Source organism: Salarias fasciatus, chromosome 19 (assembly GCF_902148845.1).
Source record: "Salarias fasciatus chromosome 19, fSalaFa1.1, whole genome shotgun sequence".
NCBI lineage: Eukaryota > Metazoa > Chordata > Actinopteri > Blenniiformes > Blenniidae > Salarias > Salarias fasciatus.
Window position 1 is genome coordinate 19,363,536 of NC_043763.1, and position 25,541 is coordinate 19,389,076.

A 25,541-nucleotide genomic window follows, 5' to 3' on the forward strand; every position below is an offset into this window, starting at 1 on the left:
GGCAGCAAATTAAAAATGTAAATTGGGAGCTAATTAATATGCAAATGTATTCATTCGCTGTTAACAATTAGCAATTAAAGCTGCAGTGTCTAGAAAGAGCACAGACAAAATTAGTAACTTCATTTATCATTAAAAAAAAAAAAAGCGAGAGTGAGAGAGATCTAAAATCATACATAAAATTCTAATTGACTTTCCCAGCATTTCCCTCTGTCGTCGCCTTTGTTCGTCCGCAGCACTTTTGAAATACATGATAGCGTGCGTTTAGCGGCTTAATTAATGCCACTTTGTGTAAAATACACTGTCCGCTTAAACGGCTGATGTCAAAAGTAATGTACACGCTCGAAAGTGGCGAGGGCTCTGGGGTTAGAGGTGTGTGTGTGTGAGAGAGAGAGAGAGAGAGAGAGAGAGAAAGAGAGAGCATGTTGAAACGCCTCACTGCCTCAGCAGTGTGATTTATCCACTTGGGTCTTTTTATTGGCTAATTTCACACTCAGATCTGTAAGTTTAACACCGTGAGAAGAAGTCAGTGATCAGGACGAGATCCCGGCCCCCCGCTGGAGAAACACCACAAAGAAATGAAAAATAAGTGTTGCTTTAAAAAAAAAAAGCCTAATCAGACACACTGAAATGAAGAGCTTGTTTTAGTGCCGTCTAATGAAGGGGATTATTCTGGCCCTCCTTGTTGAACTTGGTCATCAGCCCGGTTTGGTCTTCAGTGACTGATTTTGATGTCCTTAAATCTTCACATTCAATTCCCAATAAATATGACACCAGAAGTGAGCATACGCGACTTGAAAAACACGCACGACAAGCGATTTTAGCAATGGCTAACGGCGAGCAATCACCCAAATTACAAAGCATTAAGAAGAAAAACTCACAAACAATAACAACAACTTAATTCTTCACATGCAAGCTGAAACTGTTCTGTGTGTTTATGGCAAGAGTTATTAATAAGACCACTATATTAATGTCTTAAATGTTTTCCAGATAATTTGCATGAAATGGTTCAAAGCCCAGTCTTCCACAGAGCCTGTTTATTGTAAATTCCTGTTTATAATTAAACGTAATGCATATCATACGCACTGAAGACACTTTATTTGATGCAAATTTCGCATTCAGTTCACATTCAATGTGTTAATTAACTCTAAGGTTTTGGGAATCTTGTAATCAGGTAATTTAAAATCTAAATTTAGATCTTCTCTTCTTAAGATGATCTCCTCTTTGTTTCTTCACAGCAAGGAGCCCAAAACAGTTCTCACTTCCTGAAGTGCTCTTTTAAAATTTTGTTAGCGCATGAGTCTTAAGTGCACTCTTCAGCCAAAAAATCTCCTCAAAAAATGGATAAAATATCTGATTAAACAACACACTCATACCAGTTTGTTGGAATCATTGCTGTTAATACCTCATTTATCGTTTCTCTACATACTGATCGTCCTGACATGACTCTTCTAGCAGGATTTTACAATTTACAGGAATCTAAACTGAACTACAAGGTGGTATTAAGTAGCGCTTTGCTACTTCTCATTAAAATAACCATAAGGGCACTTGGTAAATCTAAATTTCGTGTTGTTGTGAGAGATGTAAAGCACAAGTATTATTTAGAATAATGGAAATCCTCCAAAAGACCACCTGTCTGAATGTTCAGCACAATTATTTAAAGATACATGCGCTCTCATTAACTTGTTACTGTCAGCTTAGACAAAATGTGGATGTTGTTACAGGCATGATAACGGCAGCTTTAAAAGTGGCTGAAAGCTATTGGGTCTAAGTATCTCCATTATGTTCTTTCTTCATTTCAACAAAGCCGAAATTGGATTGATTTGATTCGGACAGCTGTTGGTTCAACATGTGGCCGCACCGGTCATGTTTAGTTTATTTGAATGAGACGTCAGATGTGACGCTGTCGAGCTACTTTTGGATATTTTAGGGTGAAAACTTTCATGTGCATGAATGCTGGCAGATTCACAATTTGACCTTCAGGTAGATTAGATGACATTGTGTGGCCTACAACCCTTCACCTCTTCACATCTGACCCTTCATCACTGCAGCAGACACACATAAAGATAAAAAAAAAAAAAAAAAGGTCATTTCTGGTGACAGAGCCTCTCCCCCCTCAGTGAGCCCAGGCCTGTAATATCATCCTTACAAAAAGCACTCGAATTACATGTGCGGCCATCCAAGCATGCAAATCCAATTCACCCTAATAGGGCAGTAGCAGTAGTGTGTCTCACATGCCATTCCGTTTAACTGTAACTGCCCCATTTCAATTACACTCACAGTAAAATAGACTTTTACACACCAAACAGGCTTTATACTTTTTTTTTTTTTTAATCTGTTTTACATTTCATGTCGGTTGTTTTATTAATAGAAAAATTGCGTAAAACCACATTGGAAAGGTGCACGAGTCCGGCAGTGTTTTTAAAAGTAGCAAAGGCTTGACTGTGTGTGTCGAAGGCCGTTTGAATGACACACTGGAGTGTGTTAACAGCAGGCCCAATTGTGATCTCCATCCTCAACCTGTCTTCCCCCCCCCCCCCCCCCCCCCCCCCCCGACCCTTCCCTCCTCTTCCTGCACTCTCGCCATGGCCGCCGCCTCTTCGACGCCATTTCAAATGTGCCACTAAGTGCCCTGTTATCGCCATCTCGGCCCGTAATGAGGGGAGCGACATATGTCCGGCTCCCCCTGCTGCTCCCCGATAAGCCCGTGCATTCAGACACACACCGGAAAGCACCACTCCTCCTCCTCCTCCTCCACCTCTTTGGGCTTTTTATTTTGCATGCAAAAACCTGCTAACAACCACCAAGGAAAACAGTGTGGCACTTACTTAGTGACATTTACCTCGCTGCCGACTATTCCACACGCGGGGGGGAGCCGCAATAACAATCAGCATGCACTTAATTTAAAAGAAAAAAAAAATCTTCCCTTTAGAATTACACAGGCAGATCTCCCTGTCTCTCTCTCTCTCTCTTTCTCTCTCTCTCTCTCTGTCTCTCTGTGAGTGTGTGTGTGTGTGTGTGTGTGTGTGTGTGTGTGTAAGGAGCTATAACAGTTGTGCCGGCAGACTTCCGCAGTGCAACATTAATGCTAATCAAAAGAGCTGAGAAAGCAGCGGTGGTCTGTAAAAACAGATTTTCTCTTGTCTTTTCATTTCTGGAGGGATTCTCTCTTTTCTCCACCCCCCCCCCCCCTCCCCTCACTCTTTCCTCCCCCCCACCTCCCTCTCCTTCCTTGGAGGGATTTATCCTGGGAAAATAACATTTGTGGGAATTGAATCTGACCCTGAATTTAAGAGAAGCACATTGTCATGTCATTTTCTTCTATCAGTTTTTTTTTCTCCCTCCTCCACTCTCTTCGTTCCTTCCTTGGCTGTGGGATAAATAATGAAAGTTAAGTTGTGGTAATTGATTTCTCTTCAGTCCACTCAACTGAATAATCTGCAAGGGAAACAACCACTAAGCTATTCATTAGAAGATTTGCCAACATGCAACTAATTCCGAGCTTACTCTCCAAACATTGCGGAAAGAATACAAACTCCTCGTTAAAGCTGGCTTAATCTGGAATTCTTTTGTGTTTGGAGGGTTGGGAAAGTCTTCACTCGGTGCCTGGAAATCATTAAAAATAATGCTTTTTCTGAGCAAACTGAAAAATAAACATGTACCGAAAATAACAGAAGTGGACAGTGACTCTATCAGTCTGGAAATAACAGGGTAATTATCATTTAAATGCTTTGTAATGTGTGAATATGTGAGGTGACAGTCTGGCTTCTCGGTAAAACTACATTTGTTTGGGTGGCGCTTCATGTTGAGATCTAACAACAACTTACGACAAATACCTTCAATTTGCATATTTATCTTGGATAAATGAGGGAGAATCATTATTTGGTATTTCTGTGTCATATCCAGGATTGTCTGTGGATTACCGTTTGATCACTTGCATAAATAGAAATTAAGAGCCGACTGAAGTCAATAAAAACAAAGTTTTTAGCGAAAGAGTTTCACCAGAAGTGAAACATCACCAGAAGTTACTCAGAAATCCAGGTTGATTTTTTTTTCTTTCTTTCTTTTTTTTTTTTTTTTTTAACAAAGGCTTTTTAGTATGCACAAAGCAAACCTGCAGAATTCAGCTTCATGTACAGCTGCTCTATAGATATAAGAGCTACACTTAGGACTAAATGTCTGTCATCTTCCGTGATTTCTTGTGACTGGTAATTGTTGCTGATAGTTATGTACTTTCCTGACAACTGCATTTGTGGCGTCTCACGCCGCACGCCAACTCCCTGCGGAGTCGGCTTTTTGTATGTGCATGAAACAATAACCACTGACTGATGCTGCACGCATACGTGTGTGTGTGTGTGTGTCCATGGACAGCGTGAGCAGGTTTGTTCAACGGTGAAAACGTGTTTTATATAAGAATTTAGTTTTATACTATTTTCAAGTGGGGTTGAAAACATCTCTTTATACTTTTTATGCTAAAAAGCATTCACAACAGGCACTGGGTTGGTTTAGTTAAAAAAAACCTGAAAATTTTTTACTAATAAATACACCATCTTCATTTATTTATTTGTTTTACAGTAGAAGTGTGCATCAAGAGTGAACGACATCCTCTGAACATGCTTCAACAAATTGATCAATACATTTAAATGGAAAATAAAAATACATATTTTCTCATGTAGTACTCATAAATAGAATAGTATACAGTAGTGCATTGAGCCTGATTCAAATCCTAATTGTTATTAGTCAGCTGCTCTGTTTCTAGATCTGAACTCAAATCCTGAAGTAAATGTCGATCAATCAATAAAAATTGCCTCTGCATGACTTAGCTGGAAACCTGAACCTCGCCGTTCCCCCTGTATCAGCTCCTGATGTTTGTCACAGTTCGCCGCCGTTAAGCTCTTTCCCCGAACCACAGCGGCGCTTTAGATGGGGGGGCTTGATCGTCTCAATTACCCTTCTAATCACGGAGCGAGCCGAAGTGAGAGGGAAACACAGACACTTCACAGTTTGCACAGTGAAATCACAGACTTTAAGCATGGCGGCCCTCGCCCCCGCTGGCTCCAACCTATTATTGTTTACCACCCCTATGAAGATGTCACCAACAGCAATGCTGTTTTACCCACTTACAACATTTCAAAGGAGTGCGGAGGGCCCCAAGGGTGCAATAGAAAAAAAGCTTTAAATAGTCTTCAGCGCTGGTCCTCGGGGGGGTCGCCCCTCGCCTTAAAAGACCTAATTTAATAAATTTGCTCTTTAGGCTTCCGTCTTTTCGATTTGCATCGTCTTATTACGGATTCATTCGCACGCAGCCCTTTTGGTCTAAATATTGCCCCTCTTAGCTAATGCTTAACCATACATATTTTACTCTTTCAGGAGGACCACCTACATTCGTTTCCAATGCAACTGGGTTCATTAACACCTCCGAGATAATACGGCGGCTGTATGCTTAATGTAAGCACAGCTAAGTCTCTAATTTTCCACAAATAATTCCCCTTGATCTAAAGTGAAATTTATGCACTGAGGGGTTGGGGTGGGGTGGTGTGTGTGTGTGTGTGTGTGTGTGTGTGTGTGTGTGTGTGTGTGTGTGTGTGTGTGTGCTTTAACGTAACTGGTCCAAGTAAAATAAGTGTGTACAGTGAATGAATTATGAATGACAGTCTGTGTGTTTCAAGTGTTTCTAAGAGAGAATGTCAGAGTTTGCTATGTCGGTGGGAGAGACAAAGGAGTGTGTGTGTGTGTGTGTGTGTGTGTGTGTGTGTGTGTGTGTGTGTGTGTGTGTGTGTGTGTGTGCAAGGTGATGGGACATTTTACATAGGACAAGTGATAAATGGGACTTCTAATGTCAACTTCAGTGTTCTACATATATTAAAAAGAAAATAAAAGAGCAATAAAAAGCATCAAGTGTCTTATTATTCTCTAGTCAAGGCTTCCAGAAAATTGTCATCCAATAGTTTCAATATTTAACATGAATTCATCAAATGTAAATAATATTTACAGTGTTATTGGCAATTTTTCATTAAAAAAACATAATCTGGGTAAAATGCTTTACTAAAACAGAATGGAAGTCATCACACATGCAATGTTTAAACTCATAGAGTAAGTATTTTTAAATGACCAAAAATAAAGCCAGTTCCTGAGAGTGCCAGTGCCTGTGTGTCTCTTAAACTTGTGCAGGCTTCCTTCCTAATGCATTCCTTGTTCAGTGTCAGCTGGGTTCGACTCTGTCGTGACGCCAAAATGGAGGAGGAGTTGGAGCGCTGGATGATTTTCTGACACCCTTATACTCAAATCATCTGACACGGATTTACTACAGCTGATCACCACTTATTTTCTGGAGTGCTATCTAACAACATATGCCACTTCATGGAAACCGCTTTTGTTATAACTTCGTTTTTTTAAGTTATACAATGGACAAGAAAAAGAAAAGTAGACAAATTAGGGTTATGGTGGGTAATTTTGGATAGTTTTAAAGTAAGATCCAAGTTAAGTAAAGTGAAAACCATTCAGAGAGTGAATACTTTTTAATAGGCACTGCAGGTACAATTGCAACCTGAGCACCAGTTCAGCAATTTCATTACAACAACGGAGGGGGCTCCATTTTAATCTTCAAAATGATAACACGACGTCTTGAATTGTAAGAAGACAATAACTTTTGAAAATGATTCAGGTGAATAACTGCTTGTGGAAAACAGAGAGGGATCCATCCGTCTTCTATACCACTTTGTCTTGATCAGGGTGGCTGAGCAGTGGAGTTAACCATGAGTGAGGGCGTGGTACGTCCTGGACGGATCACCAGTCCATCACAGGACAAACACACGGACACAGACGTCCAAGGACCTCGAATTTTCACTCAGCTCTGACAGCATATGAGGCTAAAATTGCACCAGATTATACTGTAGACATTGATTTTTCTTTGAAGGCTATATTATTGTTGTTTTATGAGAGGATTGCTGATGTTGCACAAAAGAACAAGGTTACACCCCGTCAAAGCAATCATTCACTTTGGAGTTCGGACACAATCTATTATCTTTTAAATGGTTCAGTTTCATTTCAAGAATCCTCCAGTAGAATTGAACCGGGAGATGAAGAATGTCAGCAGTTGACTCCATTCTATGCTACTACTCAAAGGGCCGAATGTATTTCAATGTGTGCATGTCCAGTTTTGCTCATTTAATAGCTGATCATCTGTGTACACAGGAATACATCAGACAGATGTGCACAATAATCCACTTTCCTCATCTGGATTATCCATCTCCCACATTGTGCAAAATACTGGGATGACTTCATTCTGACAGAATGTGATTTATGTCTGAAAACATTTTGCAATCTTTATGATTGCGTCTGTTTTCACCGTGTTTGAAATTGCAAATTGACTCGTTCTTTCCAAGACGCTGATGATGAGAGGTTTTTCCTCATCAGGCTCACCACAACTTTGATTTGCAGTTTTTATTCAAAGACAGTTCAAATTATGGCTTTGTGACCGCTCATCTCTGAGATTAAATTTTTTTTTGGTTTGTGTCAAACATAATCTTATATGCAATGCTTCGACACTGTTATACTATATTAGATAACTTCACACAATGTGAAAACACACATTATTTGCGTATCCATGCAACCAACCAGAGTATCACTTCCTATTCCCTTTGAAAACCTGTGTGCTTACATTCAACCATGCACTCACCTGCTTTCAGCTGACTAGTATCATGGGGAAAGTGTCCCATCAGTCAACACTAGCTGTATAGTTGGCACAGTCTTGATAAAGTTGCATTTTCTGCACACTGAGTGAAGGTGCATGTGCCAAGCAGAAGTGATAATGTTTGAGAAAATCTGTTGTGTGACAAATGAACTGCTCACACATGTTTAAAATGATGAAAAGTAAACCACATCTTGCTGTCAGATCTTATTTGGAAGCCCTGCTTCGGGTATTGAAGAAACGTCACTCCTTCAAACTGCTGAAATCATGCACGAAAAGTAAAGGGTGTAGATTCAAGTTGCAACAAGCCTATATGTGCAATTCTTTGTGCCCTAAAAATCACAGCAAAACACTGATGACTTAACACTTGGTTTCAGTGAGTTAATTGTGCAAAAACACTCTACTGTCTTGACATGCAACCACGACATCCAAAATTCAACAAAGCACATAAATAATACGAATCAGTGAGTCACCTGTGCAGTTTTTAGCCCATTTTATGATCCGTGTCATCTGGAGCCTGTGATGTTTTCCCTCTAGAGTCACATTTTCAGGTGACAATGGGACTTTACAGATGCATGTAGTTTGAAAATACAATTATGTATTTTCAGACAACATGTAAATGAATTTGCTCAGGAAAAACTATTGGGTATAAAAGTTCGACAACTGTTTCTCAATAAAGACGCAAATAACACAAACAAGAACAACAATACACACACAGACACATGATTCTCCTTTGACATTCAAATCAGTGTGAGATTTTCCAAAGTGATTAGTTCACATTAAGACATGGGATAAGTGTGCTGTCTGAGATAAATAAATGTGTTACAGCTTACACTTGCTCAGCTAGTGAAAAATCTTGGTCTGTACTCGCTATATTTTCCATAAGATTAATCTTTAAAAAAAAAGAAAAGAAAATCCTTGACATTACATCCTGAGGGATCTACCCTTGATGCTGGGAAATATAGTAAGCTTCGGCACAGTGGAGTTAACAGTGAATAACAACAGTGTGGAGTGAAAACAGCTCCACCCACAGCAGCTCAACACTGCTTCAGCAGCAAACCCTCAGAAGAGGCGCCTCATGCAGTTTGACTGACGCGGACGAAAAGTAACGCTGGTGATGGTTAGTGGCGTACCTGGAGCTGCTGCAGGATGTGCGCTCGGGGTTGGACCTGGTGTGTGCTGCAGCTCTGCTGGTAGGCCACCGTTACCTCTGTCAAGGTGAGGCAGCTGTCGGCTGAAACAGAAAAATACACTCATTCACAGCTTTAATGTCTCCGCATCCCAGTAAGCCACCAGCAGCCATTCAGAAGTGCTTAAGGGGCTCTGAAATGCCATACGGTAAACTGTGCTCTGTGCATGTGTGTGTGTGTGTTTGTGTGTGTGCTACAGGGAAGATTGCAGTGAGAAGGACATGAATGTCTCAACGATCAATCAACCAATCAGGCATCTCAATTTATCACCCCACCTCCAGCCTTATGGGATGGGGAACTCCAGATGTGAGAGACTACAGAGAAGTGTTATGACTGAATAACATAAATGACATAAATGTTTTGACTAAAGAATGCATCACATTTCATTTATTTCAGTATGGCACAAGCTCAGAATGTTTAAATAGAGATACATGAATATCTAAAGAGAATTTAAAAGTCAGGTCACAGAGAGCACAATGATTTACTTTTATTAAATCAAATCAAATAAATAGATTTGGTATAATTTTATGAAAGTCTGGTTTACATGCATGCGAGGTGACCTGGTGACCCTAAATTGCTCGTAGTAGTGAATGTGTGTGTGGTTGTTGGCCTGCATAAATCTAGTCACGTTGTGACAGTCTTTTTTGAGCGGCGATAAATATTCTATGTTTGATATCAGTAGCTGCGTTTTCTGTCATTACTTTTGAATCAGTCTATGTACCTGGTTCAATTAGTGCAATGAACGACTCCCATCAAAATGTGCCAATAGATCGAGTTTCCAGGATTAAGTTGTTGACAGGTCATTCTCAGCATACAGACATTTTTCTTTGTTAAATCAAAATAAACTGGGGAGCGCTGTTTGGCCATTAACTTACACACAGATGGCCAAAAGTCACCAAAATGTCATAATGGTATAATCATCAGGGTTACATTCAGCTTGACAAGTTTGAGCAACAGCTTACCCTTTCTGTCAGTGTCTCTGTGCTCCGCAAAGCCAGAAACTATCTGCTCATCAGGCGGGAAGGACACATGTTTTCTCTCTTTGCTTCTCTTCTTCTGCCTCTTGTTGGGTTGCTCTGCATCGTCGTCGCTCCGCTCCTCGCTGTCACTGCAGTGGGTCATCGCTCTCTAGGACTCCACCATGGAGCACTCCATTAGAATTTACAGATCGGTGGTCACCTCAGCTCAAACAAGCAAACACTCTGATTCTATGTTGTCCATAGAGCCATGACAACAGTTCCTGAAGTACTCTTTTGGTTAATCTGAACAGGTGACATGAGTGTGTGAACCCGTGATGTAAAAGCGGCTGTACCGGCCACTCTATGGGATGTGAAGCGTTGCTCTCTCCTCTCTGTGGCACTTGGAAAGACAAGACACTAAAGAACCAATATCTTATTCATGAGTTCAACGCAGGTTGCAAGTGATACTCAGTGTGTATGTATCAAATTACACATTCTAAGAAGACACATCTCTGTGCATATGCGTATTTATATTCAACATTTACAATAAGATTCATGAATATACAGCCCATGAGAGGCAGCTATGAGGAAGGAAAACACTTGTTTCACAAAGGGTTGTCCTCTTTTGAAATGAGGGAGCCATGTTAATTGCGTGTGTGCGTGTGCACGCGCGTGTGTAAACTTAGAAGTCCTCACCATTACATTTTGTTTTTTTCTTTTTTTTTTTTTAACTTACTTTGCATTATAACCACGCATGTGGACGTATATGATAGAAATACTGAGAAAGAGAAAGCAGCCCTCTGCTTGCATATTCATCACTTACTTCAGGGCTGTCCCTACGTAAGGACAGCGCGATGACGTAGTCACGTGTCCAGCCAGTAGAATTTCAAACCCTCGTGACGCTACTTCCGGTCCGGTAGTTTTGCGGGAAGTTTGTTCGTCGCCGTTTAGCCAAAAAGTCGAGCACAAACTGCAAAGTGACGGTGTGTATTGTTCTTAAACTTCACGTAAATATGTCGCGTGTGTAGAAAACGCCGTTTATGTAGTTTGTGAATTGATTAACTGTGTCACGATGTAGCCTGTTTATACGAGACGGCTGTGATGGAGCGCGGTTAGCTTGATGGCTAACCAGCATTGTTGACGACGGAACTAAATCGTACTTTGGTCACAACTCACCAGGATAATGTTTCCGTGTCTCCATCTATGTCGGTTAAAAGGAGCCCGTACTCTGAAGAAAATGGGATACTTTATTTATGTACGATACATTGGTAACTCGCGTTTACGATTCACTCAGTCACTGAATTTAGTCGCTAGTTAGATGGGTGCTACTGGCAGCTAATGGGCTAAGTTAACTTAAAAATGACAATGTGTTCAATGTTATTTTATTTCCTTAACCTCATGATTCTTGTTTGTGGTGAAAGCCTAGCGAGATCCTACATCTCACACTCCAAATCATCGAGTTGATCGCACTCCAGCTCTGCGTAGTTTCACTTTAGAAAACTACCGCCGACAGAGGTTTGATTTAATCTAGAAAACATTTGGATTATTCCAGATGCCCCCTAAAGCCAAGGCTGCGGGGAAAGGCAGAGCTCCAGCTAAGAGGAAGCTGGCGGAGAAGTTTCCAGCTGGAGAAGTCCTGACAGACACTGGGAAGAAAACATGGAAGCTGGGGGATCCCGTTGGACAGGGGGGCTTTGGCCTCATATATCTGGGTAAGAATAGCTGCTGAGCTACTGAGGTGAAACAAAAACATCGGGGTACAGTTTGGGACTTTGCTTACTCATTTTTTTTGTAAACATGCCTACTGGACACAAGTATTGGAATGATTAACTATTCATCATTTGTAATTGATACTTTATGCAGAGCTACAAAAGTCCTGCATTTTAATAATGTTTTTGTACTGCAAAAATATTGAGGTGATTGTTTTTCCCCCCAGCCCAGGAGAATTCTTCGAAGTCTGTGGGTGCTGATGCTCAATATGTCATCAAAGTCGTAAGTTTCAGAATCATCGAAGCATTGGTGTTTGTTTCATTTGAGGCTTTTGGTAAAGCATTTATTACAATGAATGCTGTATCATTAAGGTTGTTTTTAAAAGTTTGCACAGGGGCCAGTGCAATCTTCAAATTGTGTTACTGTATTACAAAAGTACACCAGTGGAAAGTCTTCCTCCTTTGTATATGTTTTAATTTATGAAACTGGTTTGACTTGTTTATGTATTGTTTGCACTTGGAAGCAGGATGTTAGTTTTGTATGGAATGTGCAAATTTCCACTTTGTTACAAACTCTATTTGAAGTTACAATGACATTGTTCCAGCTCGAACAACAACAGATACCACTGAAGATTTGTCGTGTTATTATTCCAGAAGATGAAGGGCAACTTTATTTAAAAGTTTTAAAAATAAATCCAGGAAAGAAATGAAGTGAAACATTTACAATGTACAGTATGTTTCTCATCATGACATGTAAACGCATGACTCCTATTTGTGTCTTTACACGACAAAATTTTATTTATATAGTGGCAAACACAGCATAGCCATCTTAAAGCATCCAACGTCCAAACAGAAAATCTCTGCCACCCGACTTTCAAGAGGCATCCACATGCTCAGCTTTCTGTTGTACTTGTTAGTGGGGATCAGGTGATAGTGCTACAAAAAGGAGGAAAAGGTTCAGATGAGAAAACAAATAGATCCACTTGTTGCAGACTTGATGGCGGCGAGATGCTCTGATCACTAACTTTCCTCGGTTTCACTGTCAGAGAACTTGCTGAAATACAGAGAAACAGAACATTAACGACTTTTAATGATAACATGGATGTATAGTCAGAATAAAAAAAGAAGATCAATGCAGTAACAAAAAAAAAAAAAAAAAAAACCTCTAACAGCGGTCTAAAAATTTAGCAACTTAACTCGAAAATGGTCCAGGATGATCTTAGCTGTCGCTAGAACCCTTAAACCAGGGGTGGGGAATCCTGGTCCTGGAGGGCCGCAAACCTGCATGTTTTCCATGTCTCCCTGCTTCAACACACCTGAATCGAATCAAGATTCATGGCCAAGTCCAGCAGAAAGCCAGATAACGAGCCTCATTGCAATCAGCTGTGTTGAAGCAGGGAGACATGGAAAACATGCAGGGCTGCGGCCCTCCAGGACCAGGGTTCCCCACCCCTGCCTTAAACGATAAGAATTTTATAAAACCTCACCTTGAAAGTAGAAACAAACCTTCATAACCTAAACTTCAAGCTTTCTGCATTAATTTTTTTTTTTTTTAAGTACTGAAATAAACTATCAAAACCCTGAATGGGATCAGTAAGCTCCTTATCATTGCTCTCCCTGACTCCATGTGAAATCAAGAGGTTTCTGTTCTAATACATACATGATTTATATTTCTGCTTTCAACCTCTACATGCATGAATATAAATCATGCCAGCACATAAGTGTGCATCTGCAGTATTTTCTTGACGTGTGCGGTTGAATACAGACATTTTGTTTTGTCCGCAGGAGCCCAGTGAAAACGGACCGCTGTTCTCCGAGCTGAAGTTTTACATGCGAGCTGCCAAGCCCGATCTCAGTAAGCTACACCGTCACTCCTCGGAGACGCACGCACACCCAGGAGTGTGTCACCTAGCCGAAGTTAGCCCTGTGATCGCAAGGAGCAAATAAGAGAGCCAACTTTGTTAATTAAAAAGGACGTCTTGTTGCAGAGACACAGAGGGGCCCTGCAGAGGAAAAGAATCTTTTGGTGGCAGCGACGTTGGCCCCCAGGCCACAGCTTTGCATTTTATATAATAACAATCCAAATGTCAATCTCCCCTGACAATTAACTGTTATATTACTAAGGAACCAAAGGCTCATATTTTATTCATGCTGGAATCTCACGTTGTTGGTAAATATTTGTCCCTGCAGCAGATTAGCTTGCGGCCAGGCTGGCCAGCCCCTCCCCCACCCACTGGAATTATACTCTTATTTCTCTTAGCATCACTGCCTTCGCCCAGTAGATACAGTTTCCACTGAAAGTTTCAGGAGTGAAACTCTACTGAATTTACACGGTTAATGGAGCTCCTTCACATGCAGTTATCACATTTACCAAAAATGCTAAGAATGGACATGTTTTCCGTTTCCTGTTGTCTCCCAGTTCAGAACTGGCAGAGGTCTCACAAACTGAAGAGTCTGGGTGTTCCCAGGTACTGGGGCTCCGGTCTGCACGAGAAAGACGGGAAGAAGTAAGACTAAACCTGATTCACATCCTGTTTTGTTTTTTGTTTTGGGGAGTTCTTTGTTTCAGTCGTGAGTTTTCATAGGCTACAGTAGAATAGACTGTTTTTCTTCATAATTTCAACTAACTTTTGTTATGTCACCACATGATTTACAACATAAACTGTTTAAGCTGGAAGTTTCACACCAAGTGAGCAGGTTTTCTTTCACATTCCTTCATGTTTATGATACTTAATTTGTTGTCTTTTGTTTTCAACCAAACTGTTAAGTGATCTATTTTTTTTTAAAGAAAAACGTGCAATGTTTGACGTCAGTCGGTAGTAGATTGAAGAGCCATCAGTTTACAGGTGTCTTCACTCTTTCAGCTTAATAGTTTCATGACAACTTGAGTGCTACTAGAAAGAAACAAACGGAAGTGAAGATACCGTAGTGGGACTTGTTTTCTTTATAACATGAATTTTGATGTTAGCTAGAAGCACTGACGAAATCCTCTTTTTACCTTCACAGGTATCGATTCATGGTTATCGACAGACTTGGCACAGACCTGCAGAAGAAGTTTGAAGAATGCGGTCGGCGATTCCCCCGAAAACTGGTCCTGCAGCTCGGCCTCCGAGTGGTTCGTCTGTTTGTCACTTCGTCCTGTTGCTCACCTCTGGTGTGCATGTGGCTGAAAGCAGCGAGCCTCATCACTGATCCAGTTACAGACGACTCGAAATATTTAGAAATTTAAAGCTAACTGGCATAACGATCAGATCTCTGCACTCTTGTTACGTGAGAGGAGTTTGGGTAAGCACAAAGCAGGTTATCGTGGGATGCTGTTAAGGAGCAACACTCAGCATTAGCACAGTGTCTCATTCATTTTTAGCATCACCAGGGGAGCTAGCCTCGCGTGCTGCTGCCACCAAGCTCTCAGGAACAGCACAATCTCAGTGGGACTTTCCTGGTAAATTAAAGGTTAAATGAATAATAGATGATATAAAGGCATTTTACAACCACCTGAGAATTTACATTAGTGTACTGCGGTGGATAATGATCACATCACCTCAACAGTGAAAGAACAATTTTACAAAATGTTCAAGTTGTCTCCCATAAATATGTCCACTCGCAAACCTTTATCTGTGCATTTATCACAAACGAAGGTTTTTCCTTGTTCAGCTGGATATCCTGGAGTACATCCACGACCATGAGTACGTGCACGCTGACATCAAGGCGTCCAACCTCATGCTGAGCCACAACGATCCCAACAAGGTCAGTCGCAGTTAAAGCTGGATCTGTTTGTTTTTTTTTTGTTTTTTTTTGGGTGGAGAAAATAATGTGAAGCCTTCGGTCGCAGAGCGTTTTTATCTGCTGTTGTTGGGAAACAAAGGTGCTCCTGCGACCCCCAGCACTGCTCTTTGAGAGCAGAGAGATGATTGTGTTTTTTGGTCGTAACGCACTTGTACCGCTTCATTAGATTCAATTAAAGCCTGGGGGGAGGGAGGCGGAGAGAGAGAGTGTGTGTGTGTGTGTGTTCCAAACAGAGGAGATTAGATGGCAACACCAAAGAGCTTTTTCCAGCAAACAAGGTAGGGGCAGGGGCAAATATTTAATTTGAAGATTAATAATGTATCATTGGTGGTGTTATTAAAGAGCTATTTATAAATGACAATTTAAAATCAGCCCCGTAGGAGTTTCATATTAGGTAAGGTTTTTTTCTGTTTTTTGTTTTTTTTTTCCTTTCTCGTCTCCCCTGGAGTTAGCACTCTCTGGGTTGTTACTGCATATTTATTTTTGTTTCCTTTTTTTAAAAACAAATTGGAATGTAATGACAATGGTTTATAATCCTGAGATGACTCGCTCGAGAACAGAGGTGTCAAACGCATCGTAGTTCAGGGGTCACATGCAGCCAATTTCCTCTCGATTGGTAAAATAGTACCATAATAACCTTTAAATCTAAACTTTTTCTTTGTTGTTGCAAACAGGATGTGAAATCAAGCTATTCGTACTGAAATTGACTACAGTCTCAGCATAAAGACGATCTTAATGAAACCTTCTGGTGCAAAATACAGTGAAAATGTCCAACAGACTTTGATTGTACGTGTTTTTACACACACCCCGACAGCGTGGCTTTGACAGTGTTTTCTTTGAGATATTTTGTTGGTGGTTTGTTGGGCCAGATTACAGGTTCCTGTAGACTGGTTTTGGTTGCACGTTTGATGCCAGTGCTCGAGAATTGATGGACACTTCCATTGTGCCTCACAACAAGAACAACCAGTTATTCAAGTTGAACGTCTTTCCTGCTGAATGTAGTTTTATTTATTTAATCACTGAATGGCTTAACGGTGAACAAATCAGTATCCCAACTCATTATCACTCCAAAGATAAAAGAAAATTCACAAGTAGCTCTCTTATGAGGGTTGTGCCACCAGCCTCGACAGGATTTGAAGTCAAGCTCATGAACTAGATGATAATTTGGCCGGAAGAGCACAGGAAAGAGTCACAGCTAAACCACTTCCTTCTGTAGGTTTGTTTGGTTTTGCATTTCTTGTCTGGTTCATTTGCACGGAAGACGATAAAACAAACCTTGAGTCACTTTTTCTTTCCTGGTTCGTTCAGGTTTATAGTTTTGGGTTATTTTTCTTAACCTGGTATCACAACATGAGTTAATGTTAAATATGTTTTAATGGAGTGAACAAAATGGAAACGTCAGTTCAACCCCTGCTTTCGGGATACATGACTGTAGTGTGTGTGTACTTTTACTGTTAGATGTCGTTCAGTGCGTGCCTGAATCTCTGTTTGTGAACTGTAGGTTTATTTAGTCGATTATGGGCTGGCATATAGGTACGCTCCCGACGGCGTCCCCAAAGAGTACAAGGAAGATCCCAAGAGATGTCATGATGGGACCATTGAGTTCACCAGCATCGACGCCCACAAAGGAGCCTGTAGGTCCAACAAAATGAAACACCCGAGTCCCGAATCCAAACGAGACTGGTTACGATACTCACAGTTCCACATTGAGAGGATAGAAAACAGTGTTTTGTCTCCAGCTGCATGCAGGAGGAGCGACTTGGAGATCCTGAGCTACTGCATGGTTCAGTGGCTGTGCGGCCAGCTGCCCTGGGAGGACAAGCTGCAGGACGCCCTGTACGTCAGAGACTGCAAAATCAGGTGAGACCAACATCGGCGGTGACAGGTTAAACCTGGCATCACTGCGTCAGAGGGTACTTGGGGGAGATGTTCCACCAGAGACAACAGTGGTGTTTCTTCTGTTTTTTTTCTTTATAGAAGTCAAGAAAACATCTCTGAGTTTATGGACGAGTGTTTCACCTCTCAAGAAAAGCCAGGTAAGACACACACATTATATGCTTCCTGTGTTTTACATTCGTTTCTTGCAGATTTACTGTTACTGCTTGATCCTCATTTAGTAAGATATTGCAGCTCTAAATAACAGCTTAGAGATTTTACTAAAGTTGACTCTTGCTGCACCTGCAGCAGAGTCGGTCCCGACTCCTCTTTCCTCAGCTGAACACCACCAAAGTGCTGTTTGCTTCTCCCAGCTGCGTGTGTGTGTTACTGTGTCAAAAACAAAGTCACACCGGATTGAATTAAGCACAGCCCAGAACATAACGGGCATCTTTCCATCTGCTGCCTCTTTATGTTGTAGATGAGCTCCAGAGGTTCATGGAGGAGGTCAGAGCTCTGGGATATCAAGAGAAACCGTCGTACGAGAAGCTGCGCTCCATCCTGCGCGCCGGTCTGAAAGCCATCAAGGCCGAAGACGACTTCAAGCTGGATTTCTCGCCTGCCAACGGAGCCGTTTCACCGGCTAAGGTCAGTAAACACGTGAGGAGAGACGGAGTCTGCAGACAGGGTGGAATGCAGCCGCTGATTAAATCTGATTGTTGACTGAACGGAACCACAGCAGCACGGTCCGTCGCTGGGATGTTGTGTTAGAAGGTTGCGCTGACGGCCGGTGTGTGACAGTTTGGTTGCTCTGCAGTTTTCTCCGTTTATCCCCCCCTCCCTCATCCCTCCTGATGCACTCTTGCTCTCTGTGCATATGGAAGATGCCATCAGGGACATGGTGTTTGCCAGCCGAAGGGTTACCGGGCCTCGGCGCTGGTTATTGTATGTAATTATCCCACCAATCTGTTCACCTCAGTGGGGGCCGCGCGGTGATCATGAGCTTAGCAATTGTCAAAATGGGGGCGAAAACAGGGAAGGGCAGGAGGGAGGGGTGAGTGGCCGTTCAGAACATCCAATAGCTTCATTATCGGAGGCTGTGAAGGAGGGAGGGGTCGACGTCCATCGTCAAAGCGAAGGCCGCCCATGAGGAGAGAAGTGAGTTGCTGCCACTTTATTTTTTCCTGTGTGTGCTCCCTGCAGAAGAAGATCAAGAGAAAGAACCCGTCGGATGACACCGAACCGGATGAGATCGATGGAACTGTTGTGAAGAAGAAGAGAGTTGCAAAGAAACCAGGTAGATTTAGGAATATCTCCTTCAGGAACTCGAGTAACACCCTGCTTAACGCATGAATTTCCTCCCGCAGAGGTGAACGGAATGAAGAAAAGTCCAAAAAAGAAGACTCCCACTCGACCCAAGAAGGCGTCCGTCGCTAGAAAACGGGCCGCCCCCAAATCCAGACCGGAGCCGGACTCCCAGATGTCACCAGTGGGCCCCCAGAAAACCAGAAGCAGATCGAAGAACGCCGCCTCTTAAACTGTCTGCTCCTCCAGCACTCCTGTCTTGTCGCTCTTCTGTTGATTGAAGAAAATCACTGAAGTATTCTGCTGCGATCTCTCACACTGTTACTGTTTTGTTTTTATTGTTACTGTTTAATATGGTTTGAGCAAAATCTGTTAATAAAGATTTAATCCGATCGAGGGTTTTTGTCCTAAATTCCGTTGTGGCCACTACATTTCTTGTACATTTGTCAAGCTTACTACAAGGATGTTCTTTTCTATTAGTGACGCATTTACTTCAGTTAAAAAGAAGAAGAAGCGTTTTACAAATCGGTACAGCTCTTCTTCTCTGACCTGCAGATGAAATGTCCCGTTTCTGACAAGTAGCACTGAAAGTTCCTGTCAAACCTTCGGCGCTGGATTCCCTTCGCTGGGGTGTTTCAGTCTGGAGAAGCTGCTGACATGCTGTCCGTTTCCCAGTGTCCTCGAGCTCATGGACCACCCCCCTCCACACACACACACACACCTCCCCCATTAACCTCCAACAGGCCTCGTCTCCCTTCCCTCCCCACAGAGGAAGAGATCTCCGCTAATGTCAGTGTTGTGAGGGCCCTCGGGGGCCCCTGCGGTGGCCGGTGGCTCGCCATCGATTGCTGCAGCCTCTTTGGGAGTGAAAAGCCCTCCTGCGCACCCCCCTCCCGATTCCCCCTCACCCCTCCCTCCTCCCAGACATTGACCTTGGGGGCGCCACAGCCGTGAATCCGCAGTAGGGGGCAGTAGTACATAATGACAGCAAATGGACGCCGTGGGATTGGGGGGGGGGGGGGGGGGGGGGGGTTGCTGGAAAGATGGAAGGGGCAGAAGGGACAGCACTTAACACAAGACTACCATCTTCTCCGCTTGCAGGGCGGTGGTCCCGGCCTGCCGGGCGTTTGCCGCGCTTGGCCGCCGATCGGCGAGCTGGCGGAGCGTGAACGCCTCGCAGCAGTGGCCTTAACCGCTGCTCTCATGATATGGATGCCAGCCGCCCCCCCCCCCCCCCCCACAGGCCCACACGCCAATAACTTGATGACAGTTTCCCTGGCCGGCAGGTTTCCTGTGTTTGTGACAATTGCCGGTGTTTTTTGGGTTGGGTGGGGTGGGGGTGGGGGGTGCTCCACGTGAAGTGGTACACATTCCGAAAGTTCTGACTCGGTTTTTATTTTTTGCAGGTAGCCTTCAGGCAAGTTTTCAGTGTCCAGCAAATGTGCTGTAAACTCATACCAGACTTAATAACTTCATCGAAGACGATTTTGTGTGTCCTCAGATAATCTTCAGTGGATTGGCTCATTTGATTTATTTCAACAGTAAAAGTTGTTTTTTTTTTTCCTTTCTTTGTCTCTTTGTCCATCCAGATGCTTTGCAGCCTGTTGGCTCCTCTTAAAACATCAAAACCAGATATCAGCTATATTCACATTACTGCAATCCTGGGTTTATTTCAAATTCAAAACAACAAATCCATGCATGTTGATTTGAATCTGAAATGTTCAATTAGACTTTTAATTGAATGCAGTTGTCATAATTGTCACAGATTATGTGTTAACAATTTCTTACTCCGTAGAGAAATATTTAATAGCAAACCTAAACCAAAAAGTTTTTTCTTGATTGCAGTTAAACAAGCTATTTTAGGTCATACGTCATGCTTAGGCATTTCTTCTTGTATTGTCTTTGCTGCTGTGGAAATAAATGGCTGAAAAAGGATGAAGTTCACTGTATTTTTGGATTGTTTCTCAGTAAGACGATGACTGGTCCAAACTGACTTATTGTCTGGCACAGTCACTGTGGGACCTTTCCTGGACGTGTTCGTGTGTGTTTGTTCTTGATACTCTGACTCCGGCCTCAGTCTGCTCTCTCTGATGCTCTTTGAATGAGTTCAGGCTTCAGCTCCTCCTCGTTGCACTTCGACCTTTCGGTCAACTCACCATGAATCCCCTTTGATCCGGCGCCGTGTGAACAGCAGCCGCTCACCAGTCATCTCCATGTGGATTCTGTCAACGAGAGCCTTCATCATGTCTTTATTGTGACCGGAGAAGCTTTTACTGCTTTTCGTGTATTTACACCACAGAAACATCCATCACTTATTCAGACCTCACAGTTTGAAGCGAAAGTGCGAAAATTTATCATTTTCACGGCAACGTTTTGATGTCTGTTGACATGGAAAAGGCAGAAATGCTGAAAATGATGTAGTTGTCATGCAAGGCCACTAGTGGGTGCTGATGGGTTTGATGGTTGTTCTGAAACGAACAGTGGCAAAGCAAATGGATCAAGATGCTTTCACAATCTTTGTTACACAGCGATGCAGCTCAGGAAACAAGCTTTTTCTCATCAAATAATTAATATGTGATTCACCCATTTGGCTGCTAGGTGGCGGTGTTGTGCTCTGTCTTCAGACTTTTTTCTCAGTGAAGAACTCAGGAAGCCAAGCTCACTTTATACATTAGATCACTAAGTGCTATCAACGGGTGGCTGAGTTGGGAAACGAAGATAATTTTACCGTTCGTATAAAAATTAGAGCACTTTTGGAACTTATGCATTATCAACAATGTAATCATATGTGTCGTCAATGTCGTTTTGGTGCCTAGCTCTGAGTATTCAGGATAAAAAGCTAGTTTGGTTTGCATTTTTCTGTCTATTGACGTATTTCTTAATTTTTTTTTCTTAAACACTGTAATCTTTCTAAGCCTTTCTCTGCGACAGACGACAAAGCAGCTGTCAAGTTTCCTTGTTTGACTTGGTATAAATGTGACTGACTGTTCAAAACAAGCCCGTTATGCTGTGAACTGTGTTCTAACCCACCACATCCGAGGATATTAGAATGTTTTCAAAGAAGGCCACATGCATTTTGGTTTTTCTTTGGTATTTGTTTCCTTTCTTGACACAGAATTGGATATAGAATAAAAGTTAAAATGAGGTGATTTATTTCCTTTGTGTCTTAATGTAAATCTCACAGACTTCTTTGTTTTCTTGCAGTGGTGAATAATCTATGTGCGCGGCCTCCTGCGTCTTCTCTCTGCACTCCCTGCTTCTGCCATTTTTACCGCTCCCACTGTAAATCTGCATTTCACCCTCCACCTTCACCTGACAGCAACAGAGACACGAATCCCTGCCACCCCCCTCCCCCCGCCCATCCCAAAAAAAAAAGAAAAAAAGAAAAAAGTACAATAAAAACTTTTCAACGGTGGCAATCATCCACACCTACCTCCCCCCTCAACCCAACTGGATGAAAAGATGGAATGAAATTTCACTCTGTTTGTGCTGTAATTTAGCCCTCCTACTAAACAACAAACCCTGTCTCCCAAAAGACAAAACAAACAAAACAAAAAAAAAAGAAACTAAAATCTGCACACAGGTTCCAGGTGTGGGGGGGGAGAGCGTGGGTGAAGTTACGGTACATTTGCCATTCTAGTTGTGTGTAAATATTAGAAAGCAGCGGGTTCCTGGCGTGAGGAGAAGCCAGCCAAAGCAGCGGCACTAAGACGGGCGTCCTTATCGGTATTGTGTTCAGACTCCGGCGTACTCCTGCTGTTTGTAATCTGCAGCCGCCGCTGTGAGCAAAACTGGACAGGCATTTATTGTCCCAGCAGGAGGACGCTTGACAAGAGAATGTTAAACACTCCGCTACCTGCAATTTTCAAAAGGCGATAGCAGACATGATAAAATGTACACACAAACACACACACACACACACACACACACACACTTAATTTCTTTCTCTTTTTTTATTTGTGGAAAGAGAATCCACTGCAAAATGTGAACTTAGGGAAAAGAGTGAGCAGTTTCTTGTTGGTCTCAGTGTCGTGAACACAGCGGTGGAGCTGTTCACTGAGATCTCTGAGTCTTCCGAGAGAAGAACGTGGACAAATGGACTTTCATTTGCGTTCTTACTCGTGGTGGCGTCCGACTGAGCCACTGATTGTGAGAGGACAGTGCTGCGTAATTTAATGGTTTGCATGTTTTGCTTTTACTGTGAAAAAAAAAAGAATCAGCAAAATGCCATCTCTTGCTGCAGCAGCAGCCGAGGACAGATCAAAGTGCAGGAAGTGGGCGATACTTCCTGTCTCTCTCTCGTCTCTGAACATCCAGAAACACAGAAGTCAGTTGCTTCAATAAATCTGATTCATACTGTCCATTTTAAACACTCGGGGTGTCGTTTAAGGCCCCATGATTACACAGCTTAGTCACTTCTGCTCTCAGGATGTTGCCCTATTAGTTGAAAGTCTTCCTTTGCCCTCGCAGTGTCGCCGGGCTCTGGCTCGACTGCCCGATTCCACCAGTCACAGCTGAACATCTTCATCTGCTGCTCCCGACTCTAATGGATTAACAGTGACAGCCCGACTGCAGTGGAAGTGGAGGACACACTTAATATTTCCTGTCAGTCTTCTTTCCCATTTCTGAAGGCGGAGTGATAAGTGAGATCGGCAACTTTACGCCGGCATCGAATGTTGCTGAAGCAGGTGTAATAGCAAAGTGGCCACTGTGGAGCTCAATCAAGGCCAGAAGGTTTGTTAATTTGAAGAAGAAGAAAAAAGAAGAGACTAAAACCTGCAACAGAAAAAAACAACACAGCACCCTGAACTTAATTATATATTTATGAGTGAAAAATAAAATAAAATTATTTTATCAAAAGAATTCCACAGATGAATCAAAATTATATTTCCATTAATAAAAAAAAAAACACTTTTCATTCACTTATTTTCATTTGAAACCAGCGTTTTTAGTTTTTTACTATTCAAGATCAGAGCTTGAACATTTAGTTTCAAATATATATATATATATATATATATATATATATATATATATATATATATATATATATATATATATTTTTTTTTTTTTTTTTTTTTTTGTTTTGTTTTTTTTTTGTTTTTTTTTTTTCTGGCCTTGACTTAGCTCCATCGGTCTCACCTTTGATATCCACTGTGACACCAGATGAACTATTTTAAAACCTGTTGTTTGTATTGTGAATACCAGAAATGTTCCTGTACGAAGACCAGGATACGCTCTAGAAAAGTACTGCAAGTCTTCACAGGCTGCCTGGAAATCTGTACTCATTGGGAAAATCAATTTAAACACTGTGGGATTAAAATGGGTCACAATTAGATTACATCTCAGTTTATTTAGAACATTTGCAAATAAAACTGTGTTTTTCAGTTTGATAGTTGATAGTTTTAAACTCAAATGACGCTGTAGGGAAATAGAATACAATAAATTAGAACAAAAAAACACCTTTATCATTATTATACAATGTATGAGATTGGAGAGCTTACAGTGCAAATGAACCAAAATTAGTCCAGTCCAGATCGACCGGTGTGGGTTTTTCAGAGATGATAACAACAATTTCTTATGAAACAGAGCCAATAGCTGATATTGACAACCGGTGTGTCTGCTGTGAAAATCATAGTCACAGAGTTAAATAAATGAATAAATAAACTGACAAACCATTACATTCATATGCAGTAAGTCATTCATTTATTCAGAGAACTTTTTTCAATAAGATAGTACAGGTAGCTGCCAACAGCGCTTAAAAAAGTTTGACAGGTAAGTAAATGATTGGAAAAATATAAAAGTACTCCCTGAGCTTTAAAGTATGGTAATAAGTAAAACAGTCAACGGCAAATAACTACAACAGTGAAAACCAGATAAACATGAAAAGTACAATGAAAAGCCCATTAAAAATATTCTCAGAACAATCCTGTTAACAAATTAAACATTGTAAATAAATATATCACCCTCTGTCTTGTTATCAATATGATATACAACATGTAATGATTTCCAAAAATATGTAACTATAAAAAAAGTTGTGTCTAATCCTCTAATTTCAGAAGGAAAAGGTTGTGGTGCAAAATTCGCAGATTCATATCCAGTAAATAATCTCTCTATTCAGGATATCTATGCAATAACAGCTGCTCTGGGCGTTCTCCTTAGAGGCGGTTCTTGTTTTTATCATAGCTTACAGATTTCAGTGATTGACGCCTCATTAGATTCATTCGAGCCAAAAGAAAGACGCAGTATGAGATTGACAGCACAGTCAGCCAATCAGAATCAGCAGCCGCTTCCGCAACAGCGTATTTTAATATAACACAAGTGGCGCGTTACAGGAATTATTTACTGGATTTACCAGTAAAACATCACTCAACTGTCCTTCATAATTTTCAAGTTTAAGTCTAACAGTGGAATCTTTGAAAAGTTCATTTTTTTGAGAGGTGACAGATTTTCTTCCCCAAACTTCAGAAATTTTGAGTTTTCCGTTTTCCCAGTTTTCACTGAAAGCACCATGAATCCTAATTAGACACACCTGAAGTTAATCAACCTGAGGACACCTTCACTCCTGCAGGCGGAAGAAGAAGTAGTTCCATCAAGAATCTGCAGCACAGACTTGGGTAAATTATGCAGTATGTGTCTTCTTGAATGGAAAACAAAAGCATGCCTCTTCAAGAAATAATTATTTTGCTTGTTAAATTCTGTTTAAATCAGAAAATCGATCCTATAACATCAGATTTGGCAACTGTTGTGGACTAGTTTTTTTTTAATCAATCCGCCATTACAGTGAAAAAGTGAAAAGACTGCAACCTTCATACTGTTTAAAAACAAAGTGGAGGTGATCTGAAACAAGAATTTCTTGAATTACGAGGTAAACTGATTGAATACGTAGAGAAAGAGAATGAAAATAGCACCAGTTGACTTATTGTTCCACTTTTGCTTCATTGTTTGCAGAGAGAAATACATGCTAAATTGGAGCATTAATTTTCCTCTGATGCTGTGTTGAAGGGCTGGCTGGACTGGAGGACACCTACTC

At 41.6% G+C, this 25,541-nt stretch overlaps 2 protein-coding genes across 3 annotated transcripts in view; one reads left to right on the forward strand and one right to left on the reverse strand.

Annotated features, from left to right (window-relative positions):
* The window catches only part of LOC115407160 (protein phosphatase 1 regulatory subunit 37-like), a 52,245-nt gene extending 42,246 nt beyond the window's left edge, over positions 1–9,999 (reverse strand). The window contains exons 1-2 of the mRNA XM_030117523.1: positions 9,840–9,999; positions 8,821–8,921 (exon numbers count right to left, since the gene is read on the reverse strand). Of these exons, the coding sequence (XP_029973383.1) occupies positions 8,821–8,921; positions 9,840–9,999 (261 nt within the window). The remainder of the gene's footprint in view (positions 1–8,820; positions 8,922–9,839) is intronic.
* A 732-nt stretch (positions 10,000–10,731) lies between these two features.
* LOC115407298 (serine/threonine-protein kinase VRK1-like) lies at positions 10,732–18,904 on the forward strand. Of its 2 annotated transcripts, none has more exons than XM_030117676.1 (13): positions 10,732–10,819; positions 11,389–11,548; positions 11,773–11,828; positions 13,331–13,400; positions 13,965–14,052; positions 14,552–14,660; positions 15,200–15,292; positions 16,833–16,965; positions 17,071–17,191; positions 17,309–17,367; positions 17,688–17,854; positions 18,410–18,503; positions 18,574–18,904. In XM_030117676.1, exons 2-13 carry the CDS (start codon positions 11,389–11,391, stop codon positions 18,741–18,743), a joined length of 1,320 nt encoding a protein of 439 aa, XP_029973536.1. In that variant the 5' UTR covers positions 10,732–10,819; the 3' UTR covers positions 18,744–18,904. The 2 variants fall into 2 exon arrangements, with proteins under 2 accessions (XP_029973536.1, XP_029973535.1); XM_030117675.1 differs by lacking the exon at positions 10,732–10,819 and adding an exon at positions 11,010–11,091.
* Positions 18,905–25,541: the final 6,637 nt, after the last annotated feature.